General features: G+C 41.3%; 1 protein-coding gene across 1 annotated transcript in view; it reads right to left on the reverse strand.

The window, feature by feature from the left end:
* The window catches only part of FAM13C (family with sequence similarity 13 member C), a 54269-nt gene extending 34885 nt beyond the window's left edge, over positions 1–19384 (reverse strand). Inside the window, exons 1-4 of the mRNA XM_009489247.2 lie at positions 19323–19384; positions 14320–14376; positions 12364–12562; positions 3769–3890 (exon numbers count right to left, since the gene is read on the reverse strand). Coding sequence (XP_009487522.1) covers positions 3769–3890; positions 12364–12562; positions 14320–14376; positions 19323–19384 — 440 coding nt within the window. The remainder of the gene's footprint in view (positions 1–3768; positions 3891–12363; positions 12563–14319; positions 14377–19322) is intronic.
* Between the last annotated feature and the right edge of the window lie 1234 nt (positions 19385–20618).

The following is a 20618-nucleotide window of genomic DNA, read 5'->3' on the forward strand; positions in this document are numbered from 1 at the left end:
ACTCCCAGCATTTCCACTTTTCCTGGAGAACAGACATAGGTCTGACAGCAACCACCACCCTACAGCCTCTGCAACACGGGGACCAGCGGAGTGGTGGTGAGAACTATGAAACCACTCCACTCCCATTTTATTTGGGGAATGGGGAAGAGGGGGAACTTTCGGGAATTCTTCTTTGTCAGAAAACTTAAAAAAAAACCCAAAACCCAAAGCACAGTTCCCACACTGACTTGGAATGCAGTCTTCTCTGAAACACTGACATTCCCACCAGCCAGCAGTCCCACGTTTCAGCCCCCTCTCTGTGTAACAGGCATCTGAAGAAAACACCATCCTCTATTCAGGTAACGGCGTACACAGCTCTGCAATCCACATCCGTTTTGCTGATTGCCTTTGAGAAGGCAATCGATAAGAGCAGCTTTTTGTAATCATATGTATTGTTCCATACTGACTTTTCTATTCTGTGTTAAAAAAAGGGAATTCTCTCTATTGTAACATTTGTTCCTGGGGCCTGCATATAACTTTTATCTCCCAAAGGTGCAGATTATATTACACTCTTATCCAAACCCAACTACACACAATGACTAGAGCAGTATTCAATGTACTCGCTAGCAATAGTATTAGAAATTCATGTTCTTTTAATAAAATGTAAAGGCTTCCTTCCATGCAGCCGGCATTTCATATTCTAAATTGATGCAGATGTTCATAAACCATGCATGATAAACACCTCCTGAAATTAAAATCCTTGATTCACAGGTCAGATGTAGCTTAGCCAAGAACAAGACAGTATTCTAACATTCTTCTGACTGTAAACCTCTTCACCAACTCTATTCTCCCATTTCCCTCAAATCCCACTAGAACTTTTCCTTCACTGTTGCAGTGGTTATCATAAAATGAAAGTACCCCACCAAAACCCAATCAATAAATATACTTATGAGTCATATTTCTGTAGATTGTTTCTCTTATATTGTTCATCCTGTTCTTCTCTGTCACGTATCTGTTTATGAACATCCCTTGTTAGGTTACCCTGAATTTAGATTGCTCTGCTTAACAGGGACTGTAGTGAAAAGTTTTTCATATCTCAGTATTTTTTAATCCATATTTAGACAGGTTAAACCTATCCTGTTTTTAGCTGTCCCACACTCGCTAGAACAGATTTTTTTAAAAAAACCCTAAAGTTCAGAGGCATTTAGACCTTTAAACTCCAATGATCCTAATGACAGAGCTATAACAGTCCACAGAAACTAAATTAAAGCAGAAGGAACAACAAGCTGCACTAGAAATAATCAACCTTGCTTCTTAGTATGACACAGAAATAAATCCTTCTTCTCCTATCCTCACAACACACATCTGATAGACAGAAGAGCCTGCCCAGTGGCACCCCTGCAGCATTGTGGCCATCTCCTCTTCTCCAAAAGACCAGAAAGCTTTTGGTCTATGAGTTAGGAATCCTTGGCAGAAGTACTGTTCCAAAGCATTGCTAATTTTACAAGTAACCTAGCAAAAACAGGGTGGAAGATAGTGAACTCAAGTTTAGTGGGTCTAGCAGATGTGTTCTGTCAAAATCTAGCTATGATTGCTGCCTGCTGCCAAGACCAAATACTTAACCTTTGCCATGCCCCAGAGCAGAGAAGGCAGAAAACAAGGCAAGACATCATAGCCTGGCAGCTATCAGTTCTGTGATCCTGATGCAGCAGCCAGCGATCTGCATGAGCTGAGACATGGGCATGTAATTGCTCTGGCCCTGTCAACACTGACTGACGGCAGAGGGGTGGAGCAAGCTGCTGGTGACCCTTAAGAGGAGTCACCAGGCACAGTGACCCTCAGACTGAAAGCGGTAACCTTCAGCATATGTAATTCAAAGTTCTCTGCCCCAGCTGGGTGGTGGGAACATTTTTTCCAAGGACAGTTAAGACAGTTAAAGTAAATAAAGTGTGTGTGTGAGGCCAGGGACCATGGGCTAATGCTTGTTTACTCCATGTTTGAAGTTTCTTATTTGAGAGTAAAGTCACCCCCGTTCTGTTGTAATATAATCAAGCTAAGACACGGCCAGAGTTCAGATTTGATGACTATGCTTTCATAGCTCTTAGCATGGTAAATCCAGGTACCATTATTTAACAGATTTAGCACTTGTGGATAGCAGGCTTCCTAAGGAGCTACCCTAGTGTTAAACAGGAATAAATAGCATAGTGAACAATGGTTTAACACCAGGCACACTAAATAGGCCAAACTGCTGAAGTGGGCAGGGGAACTTTGCTGTGGTTGCTGTTTTATTCATGCACACTGTACTATGTGTACGTATCTTTAAAGTCCATGTTTCTTTCATCGCATTCCTTTCATCAACCAAAATTAACCAATGTTATTTCATTATCTACCCATACACAGACCTTCTACCAGCAGAGCCACTAGGTAGGTCTAACTCTCTGATACCAAACTCATTATGCCCCGCTTTACAAGAAATTTTTTTCTTTTTTTTTTTTTTTTGGTGATTTTTTTCTTAGCACAAAGAATGCCAGAAAAAGAGAAGGCAGGCTTCCTAGGCTGGGGCTAATTAGAGACACTTTCTGAGACGCAGGACTTTGCAGTGTCTCAATTGCAGATACAAGCATTGGAGGGTGAAAGCAGTTCTTTGTGAAAGCTAATTAAATGCTTGGTCATTCTGCTAAAGCTTCCTCTGAGAGCACAAATTAATGTCATTTACAATGTTGCCTACTAAAAGCTGTGGTGAAAGCTACCAGTTCATTTCACGTAAAGCACCGAACTGCCACTGGATGGCAACTGTCGCTACCAACCTAGTCCTGACCTGAAACAGACCTTGGAGGCAATGAGCTCTGTATGTCAATTAGCTGTGCCCTGGCCCACTGAGCACCCCTGGGACGCACAGCTGCTGCTCCAGCCCCTCCAGAGCCTCTGCCACACAGCACCAAGGCTGTCACGCACCTTGATGCAGAGAACAAAGAGCAGAGACCTGGCTCACCTGCCTGAAACACTATGTGCGCAGCAAAGTGGGGCCAAAACAGCACCTGAGCATGGGAAATTTGTAAAGTGGTGCCCCAAAAACTGATGGCTGTGAAGAGCGTGATCTTATTTACACAGTCCAAGCCTGTCAGTAAGAGCGAAATCTTATCCTTAGGACACAGCCTCACTGGTAGATTGGGTCAGTTGGGCGAGCTGAAACCCCATTCTTTGGGGTGCCTTTTGCACAGCCATGAAGGATTGGAGGAGGAACTGTGACTTCCAATAGTTAACAGAGCTGAGTAACTTCATGATCAGCTGAGTTACCTGCCATCAAGACTTGGCTAATGCCTGACATGAACACCCCATACCCTTCACAGCATTGGAACAAGCACAGTTACACAGCACCCAGGGCCTAAACTGCATGTAAATGCATACCCATGCTAAAATCAGGTGTGCAGCTTCCCATTCCCATTTCTCAGTGAGAATACAACTCTGAGAAAGAGTGAGGCAACTCAGCACTGGGGGGAAAAAAAAAGAAGTACCAAGATATTTTTGAAACTTGGCACAGAGGAATTGAAGTTTCTGAACTGAGGATGTTCTTCCTGCTTGAAATACAAGGGGTTTAAAGAATGATGAAATTTGCATTCTTATCTTCATCCCTTTCGCTTTCTCCAAACAGTCCTAGGCATATAAATACAGAACACGACTGCCAATGGGAGCCAGGAGTCTGAATATTTTATCCAAAAGGCAGCAAATGAATTAGCCTTTCCTACAGTTAATCAGAAGGGAAATGTACTGTCATATCCCAAGGCTTACCTTGGTTGAAATCTCACGACTGCTTCCTGGCATCTGAAAGCTACGTTCTGTGCATAGTCATTAGCTGAGGACCCAGCCTTCCCCTGCCAGTCTGAGAGGCCTGGCAATGCACTTTCCAGCTCCTGCACAAAGCGGGGGGGGAAAAAAAAAAAAAAAAAAATTAAATGCCCTGTCAGTAGCGATCAGGCTTAGCTGAATATTTTGCTTTAAGAAAAAAAGAGCTCCGTGAGACTGGATGCTGATTGTGGTTCTTTGTTATTTTTTGGTAATAATCTGGAAACAACTGGAAAACACAGACTAGAAAAGGTTCTAAACAAAACAAAGTAGTATCTCCTTTCACTGTAAAACATTTTTGGAAACCAAAGCAGACTGTAACTCATTCTCTCTTTATTAGTTAGATAACAGATATCAGCTTCTGAGGTAAGAGGTGCTATACAGAGAGTTCAATATTTTTTTTTGCACACATATACATTCACATTTCATTAGAAATTACTTACTCACACGTCAGTAATATTTTATTACTTGGGCATCATCAGAAAAATTTTGGCTGACAAAAACAAACGCAGTTCTCTTAAATAAGATTTGTAAGGTTTAACTTTTGCTCTTGCATAGCTTTATGAACAGACTATTACTGCACGTGGGGTGAAAGGCAGTGAGGAAAAAAAGTCACATCAACTGCCACACAGAAAATAAAAAAGCCAATTTAGTCCAACAAATTGAGGAAGGGAGTAGGAATTAGAAAGGTATGCGTTTTACTCCAAGCTTTCAAAAACCAGTTGTAAGGCCATGACAAGATGTGTTCAGCACATCTTAACTTCCTTACCTATAAAATGGGTTATAATATTTCCCTTGCATCACAAAGGGGTAAGTTAATGAAGTTCTTTGAAAATCTGATATTCTAAGTGGGGCTTTTTCCTACTTCTTTATTAGCTTTTATCATCCAATATTTTATTCTGATAGTTTACAAAATTAAAATACAATGTGCTTTGCAAAACAATAGAGTTCACTTCCCCTGGTAAAGCAATGTATCTGATTTTGCTCCAGTTTCAAAGCTTAGTTGGAAGCATGGGATTCCGCAGTTTGGATAGGACTGTTTGGGTGGGAACTTGGAGGGCTGAGGTCATTCTGCCTTTACAAAAACAGCGGCTGCTTTTACTTCCTTCTTAGGCTGTTCCATCTTTACATCATGAATGAAGCTTGTTTAGCGATACAATGTATTTAAACAAAACTAAATTACACTTTTATAAAATTGTCAACTTTTTATAAAGTTTTAAATTTAAGAAAATTGCCCAAATAGTCTCCTCTCAGAAGAAATATTCAGTGCCTGCCTCTCAAAATTAATGAAGAAGGACTAAGGGATCTTGTTATAAGAAAAAAAAAAAAAAAACAAACTGGCAAAAATAATAAAAAGTCCTATCACTGGCATTTTACTTCCTCTCTGTTATGACTTTTTAACTATAGGATGTTTGTTGGATAAGTGAATGTTAATTCCTCCTCCTTAGTCTATGAGATGAGTATAAAAAGAGCATTGAAATCTATCTCTAGAAAGAGGCAGCTGTCACCATCATGATGGAAGGCACTCAGGAGGAAGCAGCCATGCGCTAACCGTAACACGCACGTCCATCCGTGGCGTATGTCTGCACCACATTTACAAAGCGTAGACCTGCCCTGGCGCTGAAAGTGCCTCCCTGCCAATTGAAGAGACCTCTGCTAACATTAAATTAGCTTGCTTTGCTATCAGCCACTGCAGTAGAACTGCCCCAGCAGAGGTTAACTGAGTTTTCCAACCATACTTACTACCCACACGGGGCAAATTTCCAAAACAGACCTCCAAACCAGAGTCTGTCTTTTTTTCAGACTAGATGTTACGAAGCTCCGGTGATGTCAGGGCAAAAGGAGTGAAAGCTTCACTCCACTGACAAGTGTTGCTCTTGCTTTTATTACCATTTGTCTCTTTCAGAGCCTTCTAGGACAGATGTCTCCCTCTCTCCCCATGTCTATCTAATATAGTTTAGCATTGAACAAATGATATTTTATCCAAAAATGGTAATAACAGTTTGGGTTACAAATGGACAGCTGTTCCAGTTTTCCATTGCTATCTTAACATTATTTTCCCCTAGCTATATAAAAATGATCATACGCTCTTGGGGACTAAACAGGTCAAGACAACAGTTTTCATTTAAGTTCAAGGTAGAAGTGGATTGAACCAGTTCAGCTTATTTTATTTAATCTTAAGTGGTTTGATGATCTCCAGGTAGAATAGGCATTTTCTTCATTCATGCTTAGAATCTCTTGTAAGGACTAGATTACATTTTGCCAGGTATTGGACATGACAGAAAGTAGAAAGAATAACACTATAGTCTCTAAAAAGTGTAACTTCCATATTGGCAACAGCAAAGCTGGAAGAAAGAATTCTGCATCATCAGCCATGATGCATACTGGAAATATTCTTTCTCAAAAAGATTTAATAACAGAGACACATAGGAATACTACAAATCAGATCTCAGAAAAACCTCTGGAACCAAAGCTGGGAATTTGTATTATTTGTAAGTCTGAGGGATGTAGACTAGGGGGACAGAGGGAAGAGGTGGGGACACCGGAGTTCAAGAGATCACTTTCTTATGACTGTAGTAGCATCATTAGGGGAGGTTTCTAGTCAGGAGTTGAATCCTAGCTTTCTATGCCATCATACGACAACATGGATTTTCAGGATACAATAAAATACCGAAAGAGGCAACAGCCATTGACTTATAGCAGTTGAAGCCCTTGTCTAGAGTTCTTGCAACAGCCTCAACATTTATGCTTAGATGTGCTTAGCTTCAGAAGTCGACTGCAAAAGCTGTTAATATGGGTAAAAAGAAAACTTTGGGTGCTATGTAAATGAGTGAAACAAGCACATTTCACATTAAGCAAGTGTATCTTATGGCTGAAGCCTTCTCGGTGTTGTACTATTTAAGTTAATCTGTCAAAGAAAGTCAGTCCAGTTAAGGTGCAAAACCAAACCTGCATTAAAGTGGTAAACTTGCTTCAGCAGAAGCCTCTTATGCGACAAATACCCCTCTCCAATATCAGCAGAGAGAACACGGCAATTCACGATGTTTTCTGCTCGATGAAAGGGAAAGCTGAGGACAAGAATATATGCTGGTAATAAGCGCTCACTTACAGGCTTGATGTTTGAGGACTTGGGTGGGTTTTGGTTGTTTTTTCTTTTTTTCTTTTTTTTTTTTCTTTGTTGTTGTTGTTAGTAAGTTATGTCATTAGGATTTTACAGAGTAACCCTAGGGAAACACCCTTGATGGAACCTCTGTTTCTTAAGAGCAATGAAATCCATCCCTGATGTGTCAAAGGCATCCAACAGTATAGTCCTGTCTTCTATTGTATTTTTGTTTCTTCTTCACTACAGAGAGTGAAACTTCTACAATGAGGCTGCATCTGGTAAGCAGCCTGTGAAGAGGGAAATCTCCAGGCATTGCTGAGAAGACTCAGTGCTGCATAATCACTACCATGATATTTGCTTTGTACGCAAAATAATAAATGAGGGTGGAAGCAGCCACAAATTACCATCATGGATACTCATGTGGAGATAAATCAGTTTCTGTTTCACAAGCTAAAATTTTTTAAAAAACCCTATTTTCCTTTAAAAAATCACAGTATGTCATAACCCATCTCTGTCAGAGCATCTGAATTACAGTACAGACATACAAACCTTTGCTGTGTTTATGCAGCAGCTTAATCTGCTCGAACGCCAGAAAGTGCCTTGCATCCTTCATATGCTTTACCCAGCACACAAACACTTCTGTCTCTCTTCAGCTGCAAGCACCATGCAAATATTGTACCAGCATTTGGGATCACAGACCTGGCATACCTCATGGTGCTGTGTCAATATAGGAAATAGCCAGGACTGAAGTCCTGAGCAGAAGTGCCTCCTACCCCTCCTGAAAATGCCAGTCCATACCAGAAAATAAGTGGGTACATTTAAATGGACAGTGAATTGAACAGATTTAATCCATGATGGGAGGTATGGTTTAAACATAAACAGAATATACCTAAAAACTGAAGTGGAACTTGCAGACTGCCTGGCATTTCATGTTTTTATGTAGCTAATGTGTTAACATCGACTCTGGGTTTTTTTTTTTATTCCAGTGCATTTAAAACCATAATTTTAATGTCAAATTACTGGAAGTTCTTTGAAATCCATGCAATTTTCCCACTTAATTTATACACAAAATACAAAATTTCACACTGCATTCACACAGTTTTCAGCATTCCCATCTCTAGGCATTGATTGTGAAGCCACCATTTCATTTTTATAGTCATTTACCTTGATAATATGACTTTAAAACTGAACTTTTACTGTCTCTACCTACTAGCTAGCATGTTTACTGTCATTTTATAAGTATGTATCAGTATTAATAAGGAATTTGAGGACAACTCATTTAATACTCTATATTCATGACTGTGCATCAAAGGTGAGTGACAGGAGAAAGGATCAGGCAAGGAAAGCAGACTTTCCATTCTCCACCATCTGTTCTCACACTGACTCCCCAGAGTATGTTCTGAGCATATGCTTCCTCACCTCTTTAAGTCAAATAAATCCTAATTAATTTGATTTTCTGTAGATTAACATTGCAGAATTGCTAAAGAAGCTCATGAAACCATAGGAAAGATGAAACCGAGTAGCTGGAGTACAGCGGTGTAATCACATTCCAGCAGACTGCCTCTCTTCCCATACTTTGGAAAGGTTACAGCTGCTGCCATACCCAGCTCCTGCTCCCAAAGAAAAAAACTGCATCTGTCCTGATTTCAGCTGGGATAGAGTTAGTTTCTTCCTAGTAGCTGGCATAGTGCTGTGTTTTGGATTTAGTAGGAGAAGAATGTTGATAACACGCTGATGTTTTAGTTGTTGCTAAGTACTGCTTATGCTAGTCAAGGACTTTTCAGCTCCCCATGCTCTGCCAGGTGCACAAGAAGCTGGGAGGGGGCACAGCCAGAATAGTTGACCCAAACTGCCCAAAGGGCTATTCCATACCATATGGCGTCACGGGCAGTATAGAAACTGGGGGGGGTTGGCCGGGGCATGGCAATCGCTGCTTGGGGACTGGCTGGGCATTGGTCGGCGGGTGGTGAGCAATTGCATTGTGCATCACTTGCTTTGTATATTATTATTGTTATTATCATTATTATATTGTTGTTATTATCATTACAATTTTCCTTTATTTCAATTATTAAACTGTTCTTAATCTCAACCCAGGAGCGTTTCTCACTCTTACTCCTCCAATTCTCTCCCCCATCCCATCGGGGCAGAGGGAGTGAGCGAGCGGCTGCGTGGTGCTGAGCTGCTGGCTGGGGCTAAACCACGACAGCATGCAAAATCCAAGGTACAGCTTTACTCTAGTAACATTTTATCAGCTGATAAGTGGTCAAGTGAAGTCACTTGGTACTGCACCTTAATTAGACTTGGTCCTGTTAATCATCACTGTAAATTTAATAACCTTTTCTTCATCAAGACCTAGGGTACATGACCACAGTACTACACTTGTTTCAAAAAAATCAGAGGCCCAGGAATCATATTTCAGCAGACTGAGAGCCTTGTGAAACTCAGAATCCCCAAGCTGACCATCTTTCCTCTACTCAAACACAGGTCTCTTCCCTCTCAGTGACCTTTCTACAATGGAAATCCCCTGGATTCTCACTAGTAGAGAGGTACACAAAATCGGTTCCCATCCAAACAGACTTTAATTCTTCCAACACATGCAGCAAACTTATTTACCTCCCAATAGCCTATACTGATTTTAAAAGGACAATTTTCTAAAAAAGCAACTCATGGGCTTACAACACATAGGAGCAAGTAGCAAATATTTCCTTGGCTTATCAGAACACCACCTTTAAAGGAGATGCTGTCACTGCAATATTGTCATTGTTTCTTTCTGATGCCACAGAGAAGTCAGGTTGGGGAGTTGAGGACACTGCTGAAAAAGCAGTCTATCAATAAACTCAGGAAAACAAGGATGAACAGTTTAATCACCATGTGCAGTATATCATGCTTTTCTTTCATAAAGGCATGTACTCAGATATTGCTGTTTGTCAGCTCAACATCAGCTGCTTGTAAGTACATCATTTATCTTATTGAGTGGCTTGGTGGCAAGGTGTTTCACAAAAGGAAGGTATATGCAGTTGCACAGTGTTTCAAAGCATCAGTCTGGCACACTGTTCCATATAATAACAACCTGCCATATACTTATAAACAACAGCTACTAGAAACAACACAGCAGCACTTTGCTTTCAGCTTCAAAACGGAGAGAAGCAGTTTTTACCAGCTCACGACTAGGGCTGCTAACAGACAGCTGCAATAGGGTCTGGGAGGTGGTAACACATCAAGGATCCCAATGAGAACCCCCACACAGAAACAAACCCTTCACAGAGCTCTTCTGCAAGCACAGTCTTGTTTTTCATAGGCACCTTTAACAAAGCCAGGAGCCAGATGCTTGCTTCTTCAAGAACAAAAGTCCTTGAGGTAGCTGAAGGTGCAGCAAGGCAAGCCTCAGGGTCAAGGGGCATGCACTTCCTTACTAATGAGAATGAAGGCTATGCGAAATGAAGGGTTTGGTAGATGCTTTCTCCAAAACAGCTTCCTTCTGCAAACTGTTCCAAGTTTGCAGGCAAACTCTTTCCTCTACGGCAAGCACCACTGAACTCAGTGTAGATATAGGATATCCATTGAAAACCCTTTCACAGTGCTAGGATACAATTCCCTCTATGAATTAGCGGAGTTCCTGTTATGGAGGGATGTTTGCTTTGTGTTTATGTTTTATATTACAATCAAAGCTCTACACTAGCTCTCATCCCTCAGGTACTCCCATCAAATGAAACCACAGGTAAGACAAAATAGTGCCTACGCACATCTTACCTCTTCCAGTATGCCAGAGATGGGAGCCATGAGTAGTATGGGGGCCCAGGACCACTTTTGTCCTTCCTAATTCAAGCCCTTGAGTCATGTGACAATTATCTGCCCGACACTGTTTTTCCTTCCAGAGGCCGCATATCTAAGTTGCACTGGTATTTTATGGCAGTCTAATTATATACTCGAAAATTTTCCCATGAAAGAATATCAACGTTTTCAGTTAACCACTTCAGGCCACAGGAAATACTATAGAGCAGCAAATCTGTGCTGTGTTAGCTTTCATTAGGTGAGAGATACAGGCACGACTTATGCAAGAAGCAGGCAGACAGGAGACTCAAGTAGCTGAAAGAGCAATAGATGATCTATGAGACAGATCTTGCCCTGTTTATGACTTCTTCATAACTCCTCTTCCTGATACGCCTCCACTTGCTCTTCATAGGGCAAAATGTCCTATCATTTTTCTTATCCGCTGATAAACATGCACACCTCATCTCCCTGCAGCCTAAATAACATTTCCTAGTAACGCAATACAGTTACAAAAAAATCAGCAGTTATTACTTCATCTCAGGGATGAAGAAGATTAGGGCAAGAGTTGACACTGATATTCTGAAAGAGACTATGATAATACCATTGGGATGCCATTTGCTTTTACTTTTTCTTCTGGGATTCAAAAGGATATTCCTCACTTAGAAGGTAAGACATGCCATCCAAAATTATGAATTCCCATTCTAAATTTGAAAAAATGAACCCAAATAATTCCTGGTCTACGATGGGTTCAAAGCACTTCAGAAAGCGCTCTACAAATTTCTATCCACAAACAAGAAGAAAGGAGACACAGAAAATAGCCAAATACATTATACATCAAAGAAGAGGTATAAATACAGACATCTCTCAGGCCTTGTGCCTACTACAGGCCAACAATCTACCAACGTTAACATCAACTATCTTGGTTATGAGACTATTTGTAGCTGAGGGGTTAAGCCCGGACCAGAGCTCTATCCCTTACACTGCACAGGAAACCTGACTTGGGAAGCCACGGGGGGGAACAGAGGCACTTCCACCAGTTGCTGGGAGGTGGTAACTCTTGAGTCTACATTGCAATGTACCTCCACAGACAGGGTCAGAAGCTTCTTCATTTCTAGTCTTTCGTAGCCTTTAGAAAAGTTACAGTTCTGCTCCCCTCAGCTCAACCCAGGGAAGCCTGTGGGCAAGAGCACTGGTACCAGAATCTGTGTTAGAACAGATTTATTATTTAAAGATGAGAAAAAACAGAAAGTAACATAAAGGGAAAGTACAAAATCTCTCCATTGGCAGCCAAAATACCAGCACAAGAGATCCTCAGTCAAATAAACAAAACAGAAAAAGTCTGATCAAGTGCTGCAACTACCAAGATTTTTCTATTTGGTGCAAGCAGTCACAGGAAATCTAAAGAGAGATATTTGCACACCTTCAGCCGTGCTCTCCACTCACTTCTGATAGCAGTGCAACACACCCCTCTGCAATTTCCTGGCTGAAAGAAATTGTCTGTCATTACAGAAGGGTTCCAGGATTCCGGGTCCCTGAAAATCAGGGTACATTATTGTGGGGTCTCAGTCACATCATGGATTACCAGGGAGTCCCACTTTGCATTTCAAAAGGTGTGTTTGCTCAGACATTGTGCCATAAACTTACCCTTGGTAAGTTTAGCTCTTTACCTGACTTTCCTCATGGCTTTTTCCATTTTCTAGCTTTGCAATGGGCTTAGGTTTTCTCAGCTTTAAGTTGCCCATTTCAGGCTTTAGAGCGCAGTCAATTACAGCCTGCTGCTTGCGCTGCTGAGTATCTTGCAAAGGCAGCTGTCTTTCCTCTAAGACAGCAGTGTTGTCCGGATAATTTTCTTTGTTATCATCATCTCTGTAAGAAAATAAAATTGAAATGCATCAGGCAGGGCTTCAGACACCTGTCAAAACATTATGAAGGAAGAATAGCAACAAGTTCTTAGCTATTCATAGAATTTTAATTTTACCAAGTTGAGTAGTCTACACACCAAACACTGCATATGTTAATAAAATGAATCTGAGAGGCTACTGTTTATTGTCAAATCAGAAGCTAAACTACTGTTAGCGTTACTACACATTCAACTGTGGAGCCATTTAAATAAGACTAGTTTTAGAGTCACTCTTTGGCTTCAGCCCTATAGTTTATATTCCCCGAATAAAATCTGAAACCGCCTTTTTCATGCAGAAGACCTTGCCTTGTCCAATGATTCACACTAGGTTATAATCTCACAAAAATGTTGCCACATACAGTAATTCATCCCTATAGCTACACCTCCCTTCTGACAGTCTTTGATTTTGAGGGCTTTTGGACAAAGTGAGGGAGGTAGGCATACAAAGTAGGGTTTGAACAGCCAGAGATGTGTTTGGGTAGAAAGGACAAGTATCATGTGCTCCCAGTTTGGAGAAAAGGTCCTCCTGCATAACAGCATATCTGGTGGTTTAAACAGACACTGTTGCTCACGGATGCTCAGTTAACCACTGAATCTGGGACAGATATTTTCAATCTCCACCTAGCCTACAGAGTGCCACCTGTCCTAAGAAGACTGTGCTAGTCCTATCCACACCCAGGCAATCCCACCTTAGACCGGTCTAAGGCCTTCCACTGGGAGTGTCTCCCTGGCACCATTAAGAAAGCTACCGCAATGCAGAATGCGAGGCTGCCTGCTTAGTTGGCAGGATGAGCAGATCGGCATTACTGCTCTGAAATCCCTGGCTGTTGCTTAGTTTGCAGGTGGAATTTCAGATGTTAGCTTCAGCTGGTAAAATCCTAATGGTTAGCTGACAGATGACCTCTCTCCTGGTGTGAAACCTCCACAACCGAGGGAGTCAAGGCCTATTGAATGAAACTCCCCAGAGATTTTTTTAGAAAGCATAACTTGCTAATTCAGTGTTTTCTCCTAAGGATTCTGAGTTGCCAAACTCGCTTTCCATCTGTGGCCCATCAGCATCCAGATGGATGCTCGCAGGGTGCCTATGGAGTTAAACACCATTGCTGCCCATACCTTCTGCAAGCGTGCTCCAAGGCAGTTGTTATAGTTACAGGGTAGGGAGCTTTATATCCTACAGGCACTTCAAGAATGTGCAGAAATGTTGCTAATTTTAAGTATCATCTGATCTAAAAATCTTTCTGAAAGGTTAAGTTGCCTTCTCTAGCAATCAACATACTAACATAGCCATGAGAGACACATGCCTCAAGAACACTTCAGTTAAATTACAATTTGAAGGATTGTTTTTTTCACAGAGACACTCATTAATGAGCATATCCTTGCACAGTTGCAGAACTCCACTTACTACTGCTTTGTACCAGCTGCTGTACAGTAAAATTCAATGTATTAGCATCAAAGCTGCATCTGAATGAAAGCAATATGATGTGAAGAACACAGACCATATTTACTCATATAACAACAACAGTAATTAATCTTAATATTGTTTACACTTAAGTATACAAGACAAATATGCATTTCCCAAAAATACTAATAGCCTTAGCAAATAATACCCCATAAATTTTGCATTCCCTTGAGAATAAAGGTTTCTTTCTATTGATTTAACAGAAATATTCTGACAGCTTTATTTGTTGCCAATGGATTTCAGACAAAATTTGCAGTAGAATACCTGGGGCTGGAACTGGCTGCTTGATCTTCATGTATAGAGTCTGAGTCCCCGTCACACCTTGAAAATGGATACAAAATCATTGCTGATTTTCTGCCAGCTGCAGAAATTTAGCTTTTTAATAACATGACAGTGCAGCTCAGATTATAAGCATGTTTCTCCTTCTCACACCTTAGCTGGGCTCATTTAATGCCATAGGTGCTCCATGATATTCTAAATCTCAGAGGAAGAAGAGGATTTGAGATGTTAAGCGTACACAATTTGGTATATCATTTTCAGACAGATGGAAGTATTGATGAGAAAGAATTCAGATGTTACCATAAAAATGACAGGAAAATTGCAAGAAACTCTGTATTTTAATTGCTTATAGTATACTTCACATAAAAAAAAAAGAATTAGAAAAAAATTTGCTAGGGGTATTTTTCTCCTAGACTCACAAAAATATTAACTATAGTAGAGCAGTCATTCTTTGTGCGGCAGGAAAAAGGATCCCCAAATAAAAGTGATCATTAGTCTTAAAAAGCGAACTAGCAGAATTTAAGATGCCTGAAGAATCATAATCAGTTACATCCCCTTAAGTTACAAACAACGGAACTGTCATAAGGCTGCCTAATCAAGAGAGAAATCTGGATAAATATGCTAACCGCTCAGTGTTGAACACTACATTGTGCAGCATGGCTGAACTTTGCAGAACGATATAGCTGCAAAGCCTATGAGCAGTCTTTTTTCGAAGAAACATACATATATTTGCATACACTCCTAATAAATATGCATACACCTTTTCTAGGTATTATTTCTGGGGAAAAGTCGGGGCCCTCTCCTCACCCTCTGTTCATACTCACAGGGCACAGCCACTAAGCAGGCCTGGATCACTTGAAGTTTGCTGGCAGAGGAATCTCCTCATTATGGGGGAAGCAGCCTGTACTTCCACTGACTTGTTAAATTTTCAGAAGAGCTGCCCCGCTTAGGACAGAGCACATGAAGTGATAAATTCATAGCTCTGCGTTGCAATTTGATAGCAAGGTTTTTAATATATTCCTCTTTCCCACCAGTCTTCTGCTAGTATCTTTATCAAAAGCCAGACTGCAGCAGAAAATATTTAAAGGGACACTCAAGTGTTTACACTTCCTGAATACGTCAGCATATGGATGAAAGCACTTGCGGCTCGCAATTGGAACATAAAACTACACTTGCTGATCCCCCCTAATCACACAATATTCCTGCAACGGGTGCAGTTCTCCCCGCAGGACAAAGTGGGATGGCAGATGGAAGACAGGGATTGATGTACAAAATGGATAAATTCACTGTAGAAATCTAGTTGCCTTTGCCTCCGGATGCCAGTCACGCCTTCGCCTCTGGTCTATCACTAATTACCTTACGGGTCTCTGACACCAGCAAGGTGTGAGGATAGGATATACTGGGATATGAAGAAGGAAGCCCACTACGAAAGGAACAAGGAACCTGGATGGAAAACACGGTGGAAAATTTCAGAGAGAGAAAAACATAGCAAGGAAATACACTGTGAGGAGACAGTGCCAAGGGCAGAGCTGGATGGGCAGAGCTCCCAGCACAGACACAAGAGTAGCGTAAGATGCCACCAGGCGTGCTGTGCATCATGGGCCAAGCCACAGTCAACAAAGCCCAGGGACCCTCTAAAGGGACAAACTCTCCCTCCTGTGTGTGCCACAGGAAGAGGAGGTGGGAGGAAGCAGCTTGCTACCAGCTTCATTCACCCCCTGCTCTCACCAGTAGTCACACTTGGCAGCCTTCAGTCCTGAAAGACCATTTTGGTGACTGGGAACACCCTCTGGAGGGACAATGGACAACTGAGCACAGGTCCGCCAGCCAAGTCTATGTGTGCATACTTGTGGGCGTACTCCTTAACTTGGGGAAGTGCCCCAGGGGTTGCTTTCCCTGAGCTGGCTGTAATAAGGTGATCTTGAGAAGTAGAGATCCTAACTTAGCATCCAGCAACTGATGAAAAAACAAGACAGAACTTATAAACAACATAAGTGAGCATGACAAAATGTATTTGAATAACCGGATAGCAGTAGATAGGAAAGATAAGCAATAATGAATCAGAGAAGACTGTGTCCATCATGTAATAAAAAGTTTGTGAGGAAGTCCAGAAGCAACACACTCTGAAATTGTTACTAGAAGTTTTTCTCTTTGTAAGAATAAGTATTAACCAAGACGGCTCACTCACATGAGACAGTGCTTGAGGCTAAGACTACAGCAGGACCTTTAAAAAGATGAATCCATGATACAATGCAAATATCCACCATTAAAGCACAGACTGTTTTTACCTTGGCTTCTTTAAGAAAAGCAGCTTATGTGTTCATGCCACTTGGCTGTGCATATCAACACAGACATGCACACACTCTTCTCCTCTCACCACTAACTTGTCAATCTTGTTGTCCAACTTCAGCTGTATTTAACAGCTAGAGGGATATTCAAGAGTTTGATAAAAGTTTGTGAAAGCTTGTGGCCACGTGGTAGAGTTGCCACCAAACCAAAAACTGGAGCAGCATCTCACTCATTCCTAAAACATCAGAAAATACCCCAGAAAGAGCTTCAAGTCATAAAACCATATAGGTTGAAGCTTACATCGGGCAGGAAGTATGTCTTTTGATAAAACCAGTGATGAGAATTCTTTTCCTTCAGTGCCCGGTGTAACTGCTGACTGATGGATGTCTCTTAAAAGTAAGTACATCCATTACTGACCCTATGGCACTGGCCAGAGTCAGGGCAGATATGGGATCCCAGTCTAGATGGACTGCTGCTCCGACTCTTTATAGTACTGCCTCTGTATGTTTCTTTCAAGGATCTCTGGTTTAATGGGATTAGCTTTTTAACATTCTCCCATTTTTACCTTTCCACAGGAGCCATTTCAGTACAACTTGAAAACTACTCCCTTTTGCTGACTTGACCTTTAAGATGTTCACATGAACAACTTCTAAACCAGGCTGCACGCATGGCTTGCTGGAAGCTTAGCAGCCCCAGGCACTTGCCTTCTCTGGAGAAATGTTCCTGAAAGTATTGTATCACTGATTTTATATCATTCAGGAAGCCCTGATCTTGCCTTCGCCACAAGTAAAGACAGAAATTGTCAAATGGGGATGTCTAAATTGCATGGCAAGCTCTCTCTTTATTCTGCTAGATAAAAGTAACCTATTTTCCCATATGGCCAGCACAAACAACTGCTGCTGAAATCAGTAAGAATTGCGTATCCCCAGCAGTTCTCAAAAACAGGCTTTGGGGGGAGGCTTTAAACAGGATTTAGGGAAGCGAACTCTGGAAACCAAGTCTGTTCATTTGGACAATGCTTTTCAGATGTCATTGTTCGCTTGCTTTGTTTTCTAAAGGTATGTTTCTGCTTCTATGTTTGGGAAGGTAAGATTAAAAATTAAAGCTGCTGAAACAAAACCAACGACAGCTTAAATGAGGGAGATTCACCCTTCAGGCAATGCCTGGCCCAGCCCCAGCTCTGCCATGCTGCTGTGTCTCAGCTCAGCATGGCACGGCACTGGCTGCACCCCTCTCCCTTTCCCCGGGGCAGTGCTGGCACTACCAGTCAGCTTTGATGCCATCCTGGCCCTTGTCTTAATGGTCACATGGAGAACCACAGAGAAAGGCCATCATCTTCAGGTCCCAGAAACCTCAAGGGTGAGGCAGGCACAGGGGCTGCTCCAGGGGAATCTCTACGGGAAACAATGGATGTACTTAGGGACAGAGAAAAGGGAAGGAGAAAAAAATATGAAAAATGTACTATCTGTAATCTGGTTATTCTTCTGTGCAGGGGAAGCATCCCAGAATTTTACAGACCACAATTCATCACTTAACTAATAGGTACTTAGGAAAATAAATAAAAAATGACTTAATGATTTATTAGCTTCTGTTAAATCTTTCCATATCTGTCCCAATCACACAAAAAGTGTGACCCAGTTAAAATATTAAATAAAGCAAGGCAATGTAAGCAAATAAAGCAAAGCAGTGTAAGAGAGGGAAAATATTTGGATTCTTACGAAATGTTACTTTTCCTGTAGTGATTTTGACAACACTTAGGGATGGCTCAGATGATTACGACTTGGCCTGCTTTCAGGATGTATCCTGTCCCCACAACACGTAGGCAAACAGCTCACTGCCCAGCTAGGGTTTTTTAAATTATGAGCATTTTAGCAGTGTAAAACTCGCCCAATACACAAACAAATCTATAAATCATTTCCTTCCTGAGAAACTGCCTGGCACATCACTGCTGAAGAATCTTCCCTAAAAGCTTTTGAAACAGTCAAAAGCATGCAAAATAATAATGTAGAGAACACCAAAACTGAAGCGGTTTAGACGGAAATAAAACAGACCATTTCATTTGTAATAGTTCCTAAAGCCTTTGCCCTTCTAACTTTCTAATGTTCTCCCTTGTCCTGTTCTGTTGTTTCTGTAAAACAACAACAAAAAAAATCAATATATATATCCTTGTGATCATGATACATATGAAAGGCCTTCTAATGAGTTTATGGAATTGATTACAAAGAAATGATGTATTTGGTATTTGGCCTGTCTAAATAACGTATAGCTATTTTTTTTTTCAAATTATTTGCAAAGAATTTTTTTTGTAATAATACTTGCAGGAAGTACAGACCATGTGTTCTTAGAAAACTGACATATTTGTGCTTGTCACGATCCTCAGTACCAGAAACGAACAATACTTTCACAGGAGATTTAGCCTACACTGAAAATCATGCATTTAAACATGTGTGACGGTGCATCAAACATATATTCTCCCAGAAAGGTATTTCACTGCTAAATGGTCACAGAGCACGTAAAGGCAGCTGTTTCATGCAATCCTTCCCATACAGCCAATAATATACTTAGATTACAGAAAACTGAATGAAAATATATGACAGATAGCTTGGGACTTCTCACATAATACTTACAATTATTCTCTACAGTAACTAAACTCATCATTCTTATTTAAAAATAAGGACATCTTTAAACTGTTCACTTACTCTGCTAAAGCTGTCGTGTTGAAGGAATTGTCCTGAATGCTGAAACAGAAACAAGAAAACATCAGATAAGGCAGCAAGGCAGGCAGGCTCCCTGTATCCTTCTCAGTTGTAGGAACACATGCACAAACATGGCATTGCAAAGCGAGTCTCTGTGTGTTAGCTCTACATGCACGACTGTACCTTCGGCTGCTCTGCACATGCTCATAATCGAGGAACCATAGGGATTAGTCCTACAACACTCACAAAGCCCATCCAGCAGCGCTTTGAATTAATACAGGGATGCAGGTAGTCTGCGAGGCTCAGAAAGGGATCATATTCTTTTACAGCTTAACAGTGCTGCTAATATAGCTTAGGTTCACAAACAAGTATTTGGCATTCTGTCCTTTAAACCTTTGCTCTATGTAATTGGCTCATCAGACACAGTTGTTTTTATTACTTAAATAGGGTTGCTCAGCTAAGATCTCTGGAGGCTTTTTCTTCTTGTTTAGTGGTCTCTTACACACTCTGCTCATGGCCAAACCCCAGGGGAAGCTATGGAAAATAATCTGGCAGAAAGGACAGTTCAAGTAGCAAAAGGTTATTAAGCTAACGGCAAGCAATAGATGAAACCATTCCTATGAAAGGAATACACTGCTGTGCTCCTGCAACAAAATGTTTCAGACCTGATGTAATACATTCAGTAGGGGTCAACTCAGGATACTGTAAACTCTTGGTTTTGAGGCAGCGGCGGAATTCCCCTTGACCAACACCTCTCAAATCCAGTACACATACTGTTGGATCACCCTGAAACCTTATAGCAGCAGAAAAAAAAAAAAAAAAAAAAAAAACTCACTGCTACATACCAGAGCTGGGAATTTTTTTTTTTTTTTTTTTTTTTTGGGGTGGGGGAGGAGAAGGCAACGCAGACAACAGCATCTTATGAGCACTCCTGTTTGTGACAATGGCACCTCGCAGACGACAGCACCAAGCGGAGCAGGGATACAGAGAGGCGCGGCGTCCTCCTCCCCGCAGCAGCTTGTGCCGCTGCGTGATGTTGGCACGCATTTCCCAGGCAGCAGCGACAGCCAGGAGCCACAGCCGTGACAATTTCCCTTCTCTCACCAACAGCGCTAATGACATATCTTATCTTCACCTCCTCCCAGCCTTCCTACCTGCTTGCACACACTATTTTGCTCTTTTCTTTCCCATATTTATATATATATATGTCAATTGATATAATGGCACAAATTACCCAGGGGTCAGAATATCACAGCCAGTCTATAGGGACTTCTGCCCTACAGAGTAGCAGGTTTTGTG

This window comes from Pelecanus crispus, chromosome 10 (genome assembly GCF_030463565.1).
Source record: "Pelecanus crispus isolate bPelCri1 chromosome 10, bPelCri1.pri, whole genome shotgun sequence".
Classification (NCBI taxonomy): Eukaryota; Metazoa; Chordata; class Aves; order Pelecaniformes; family Pelecanidae; genus Pelecanus; species Pelecanus crispus.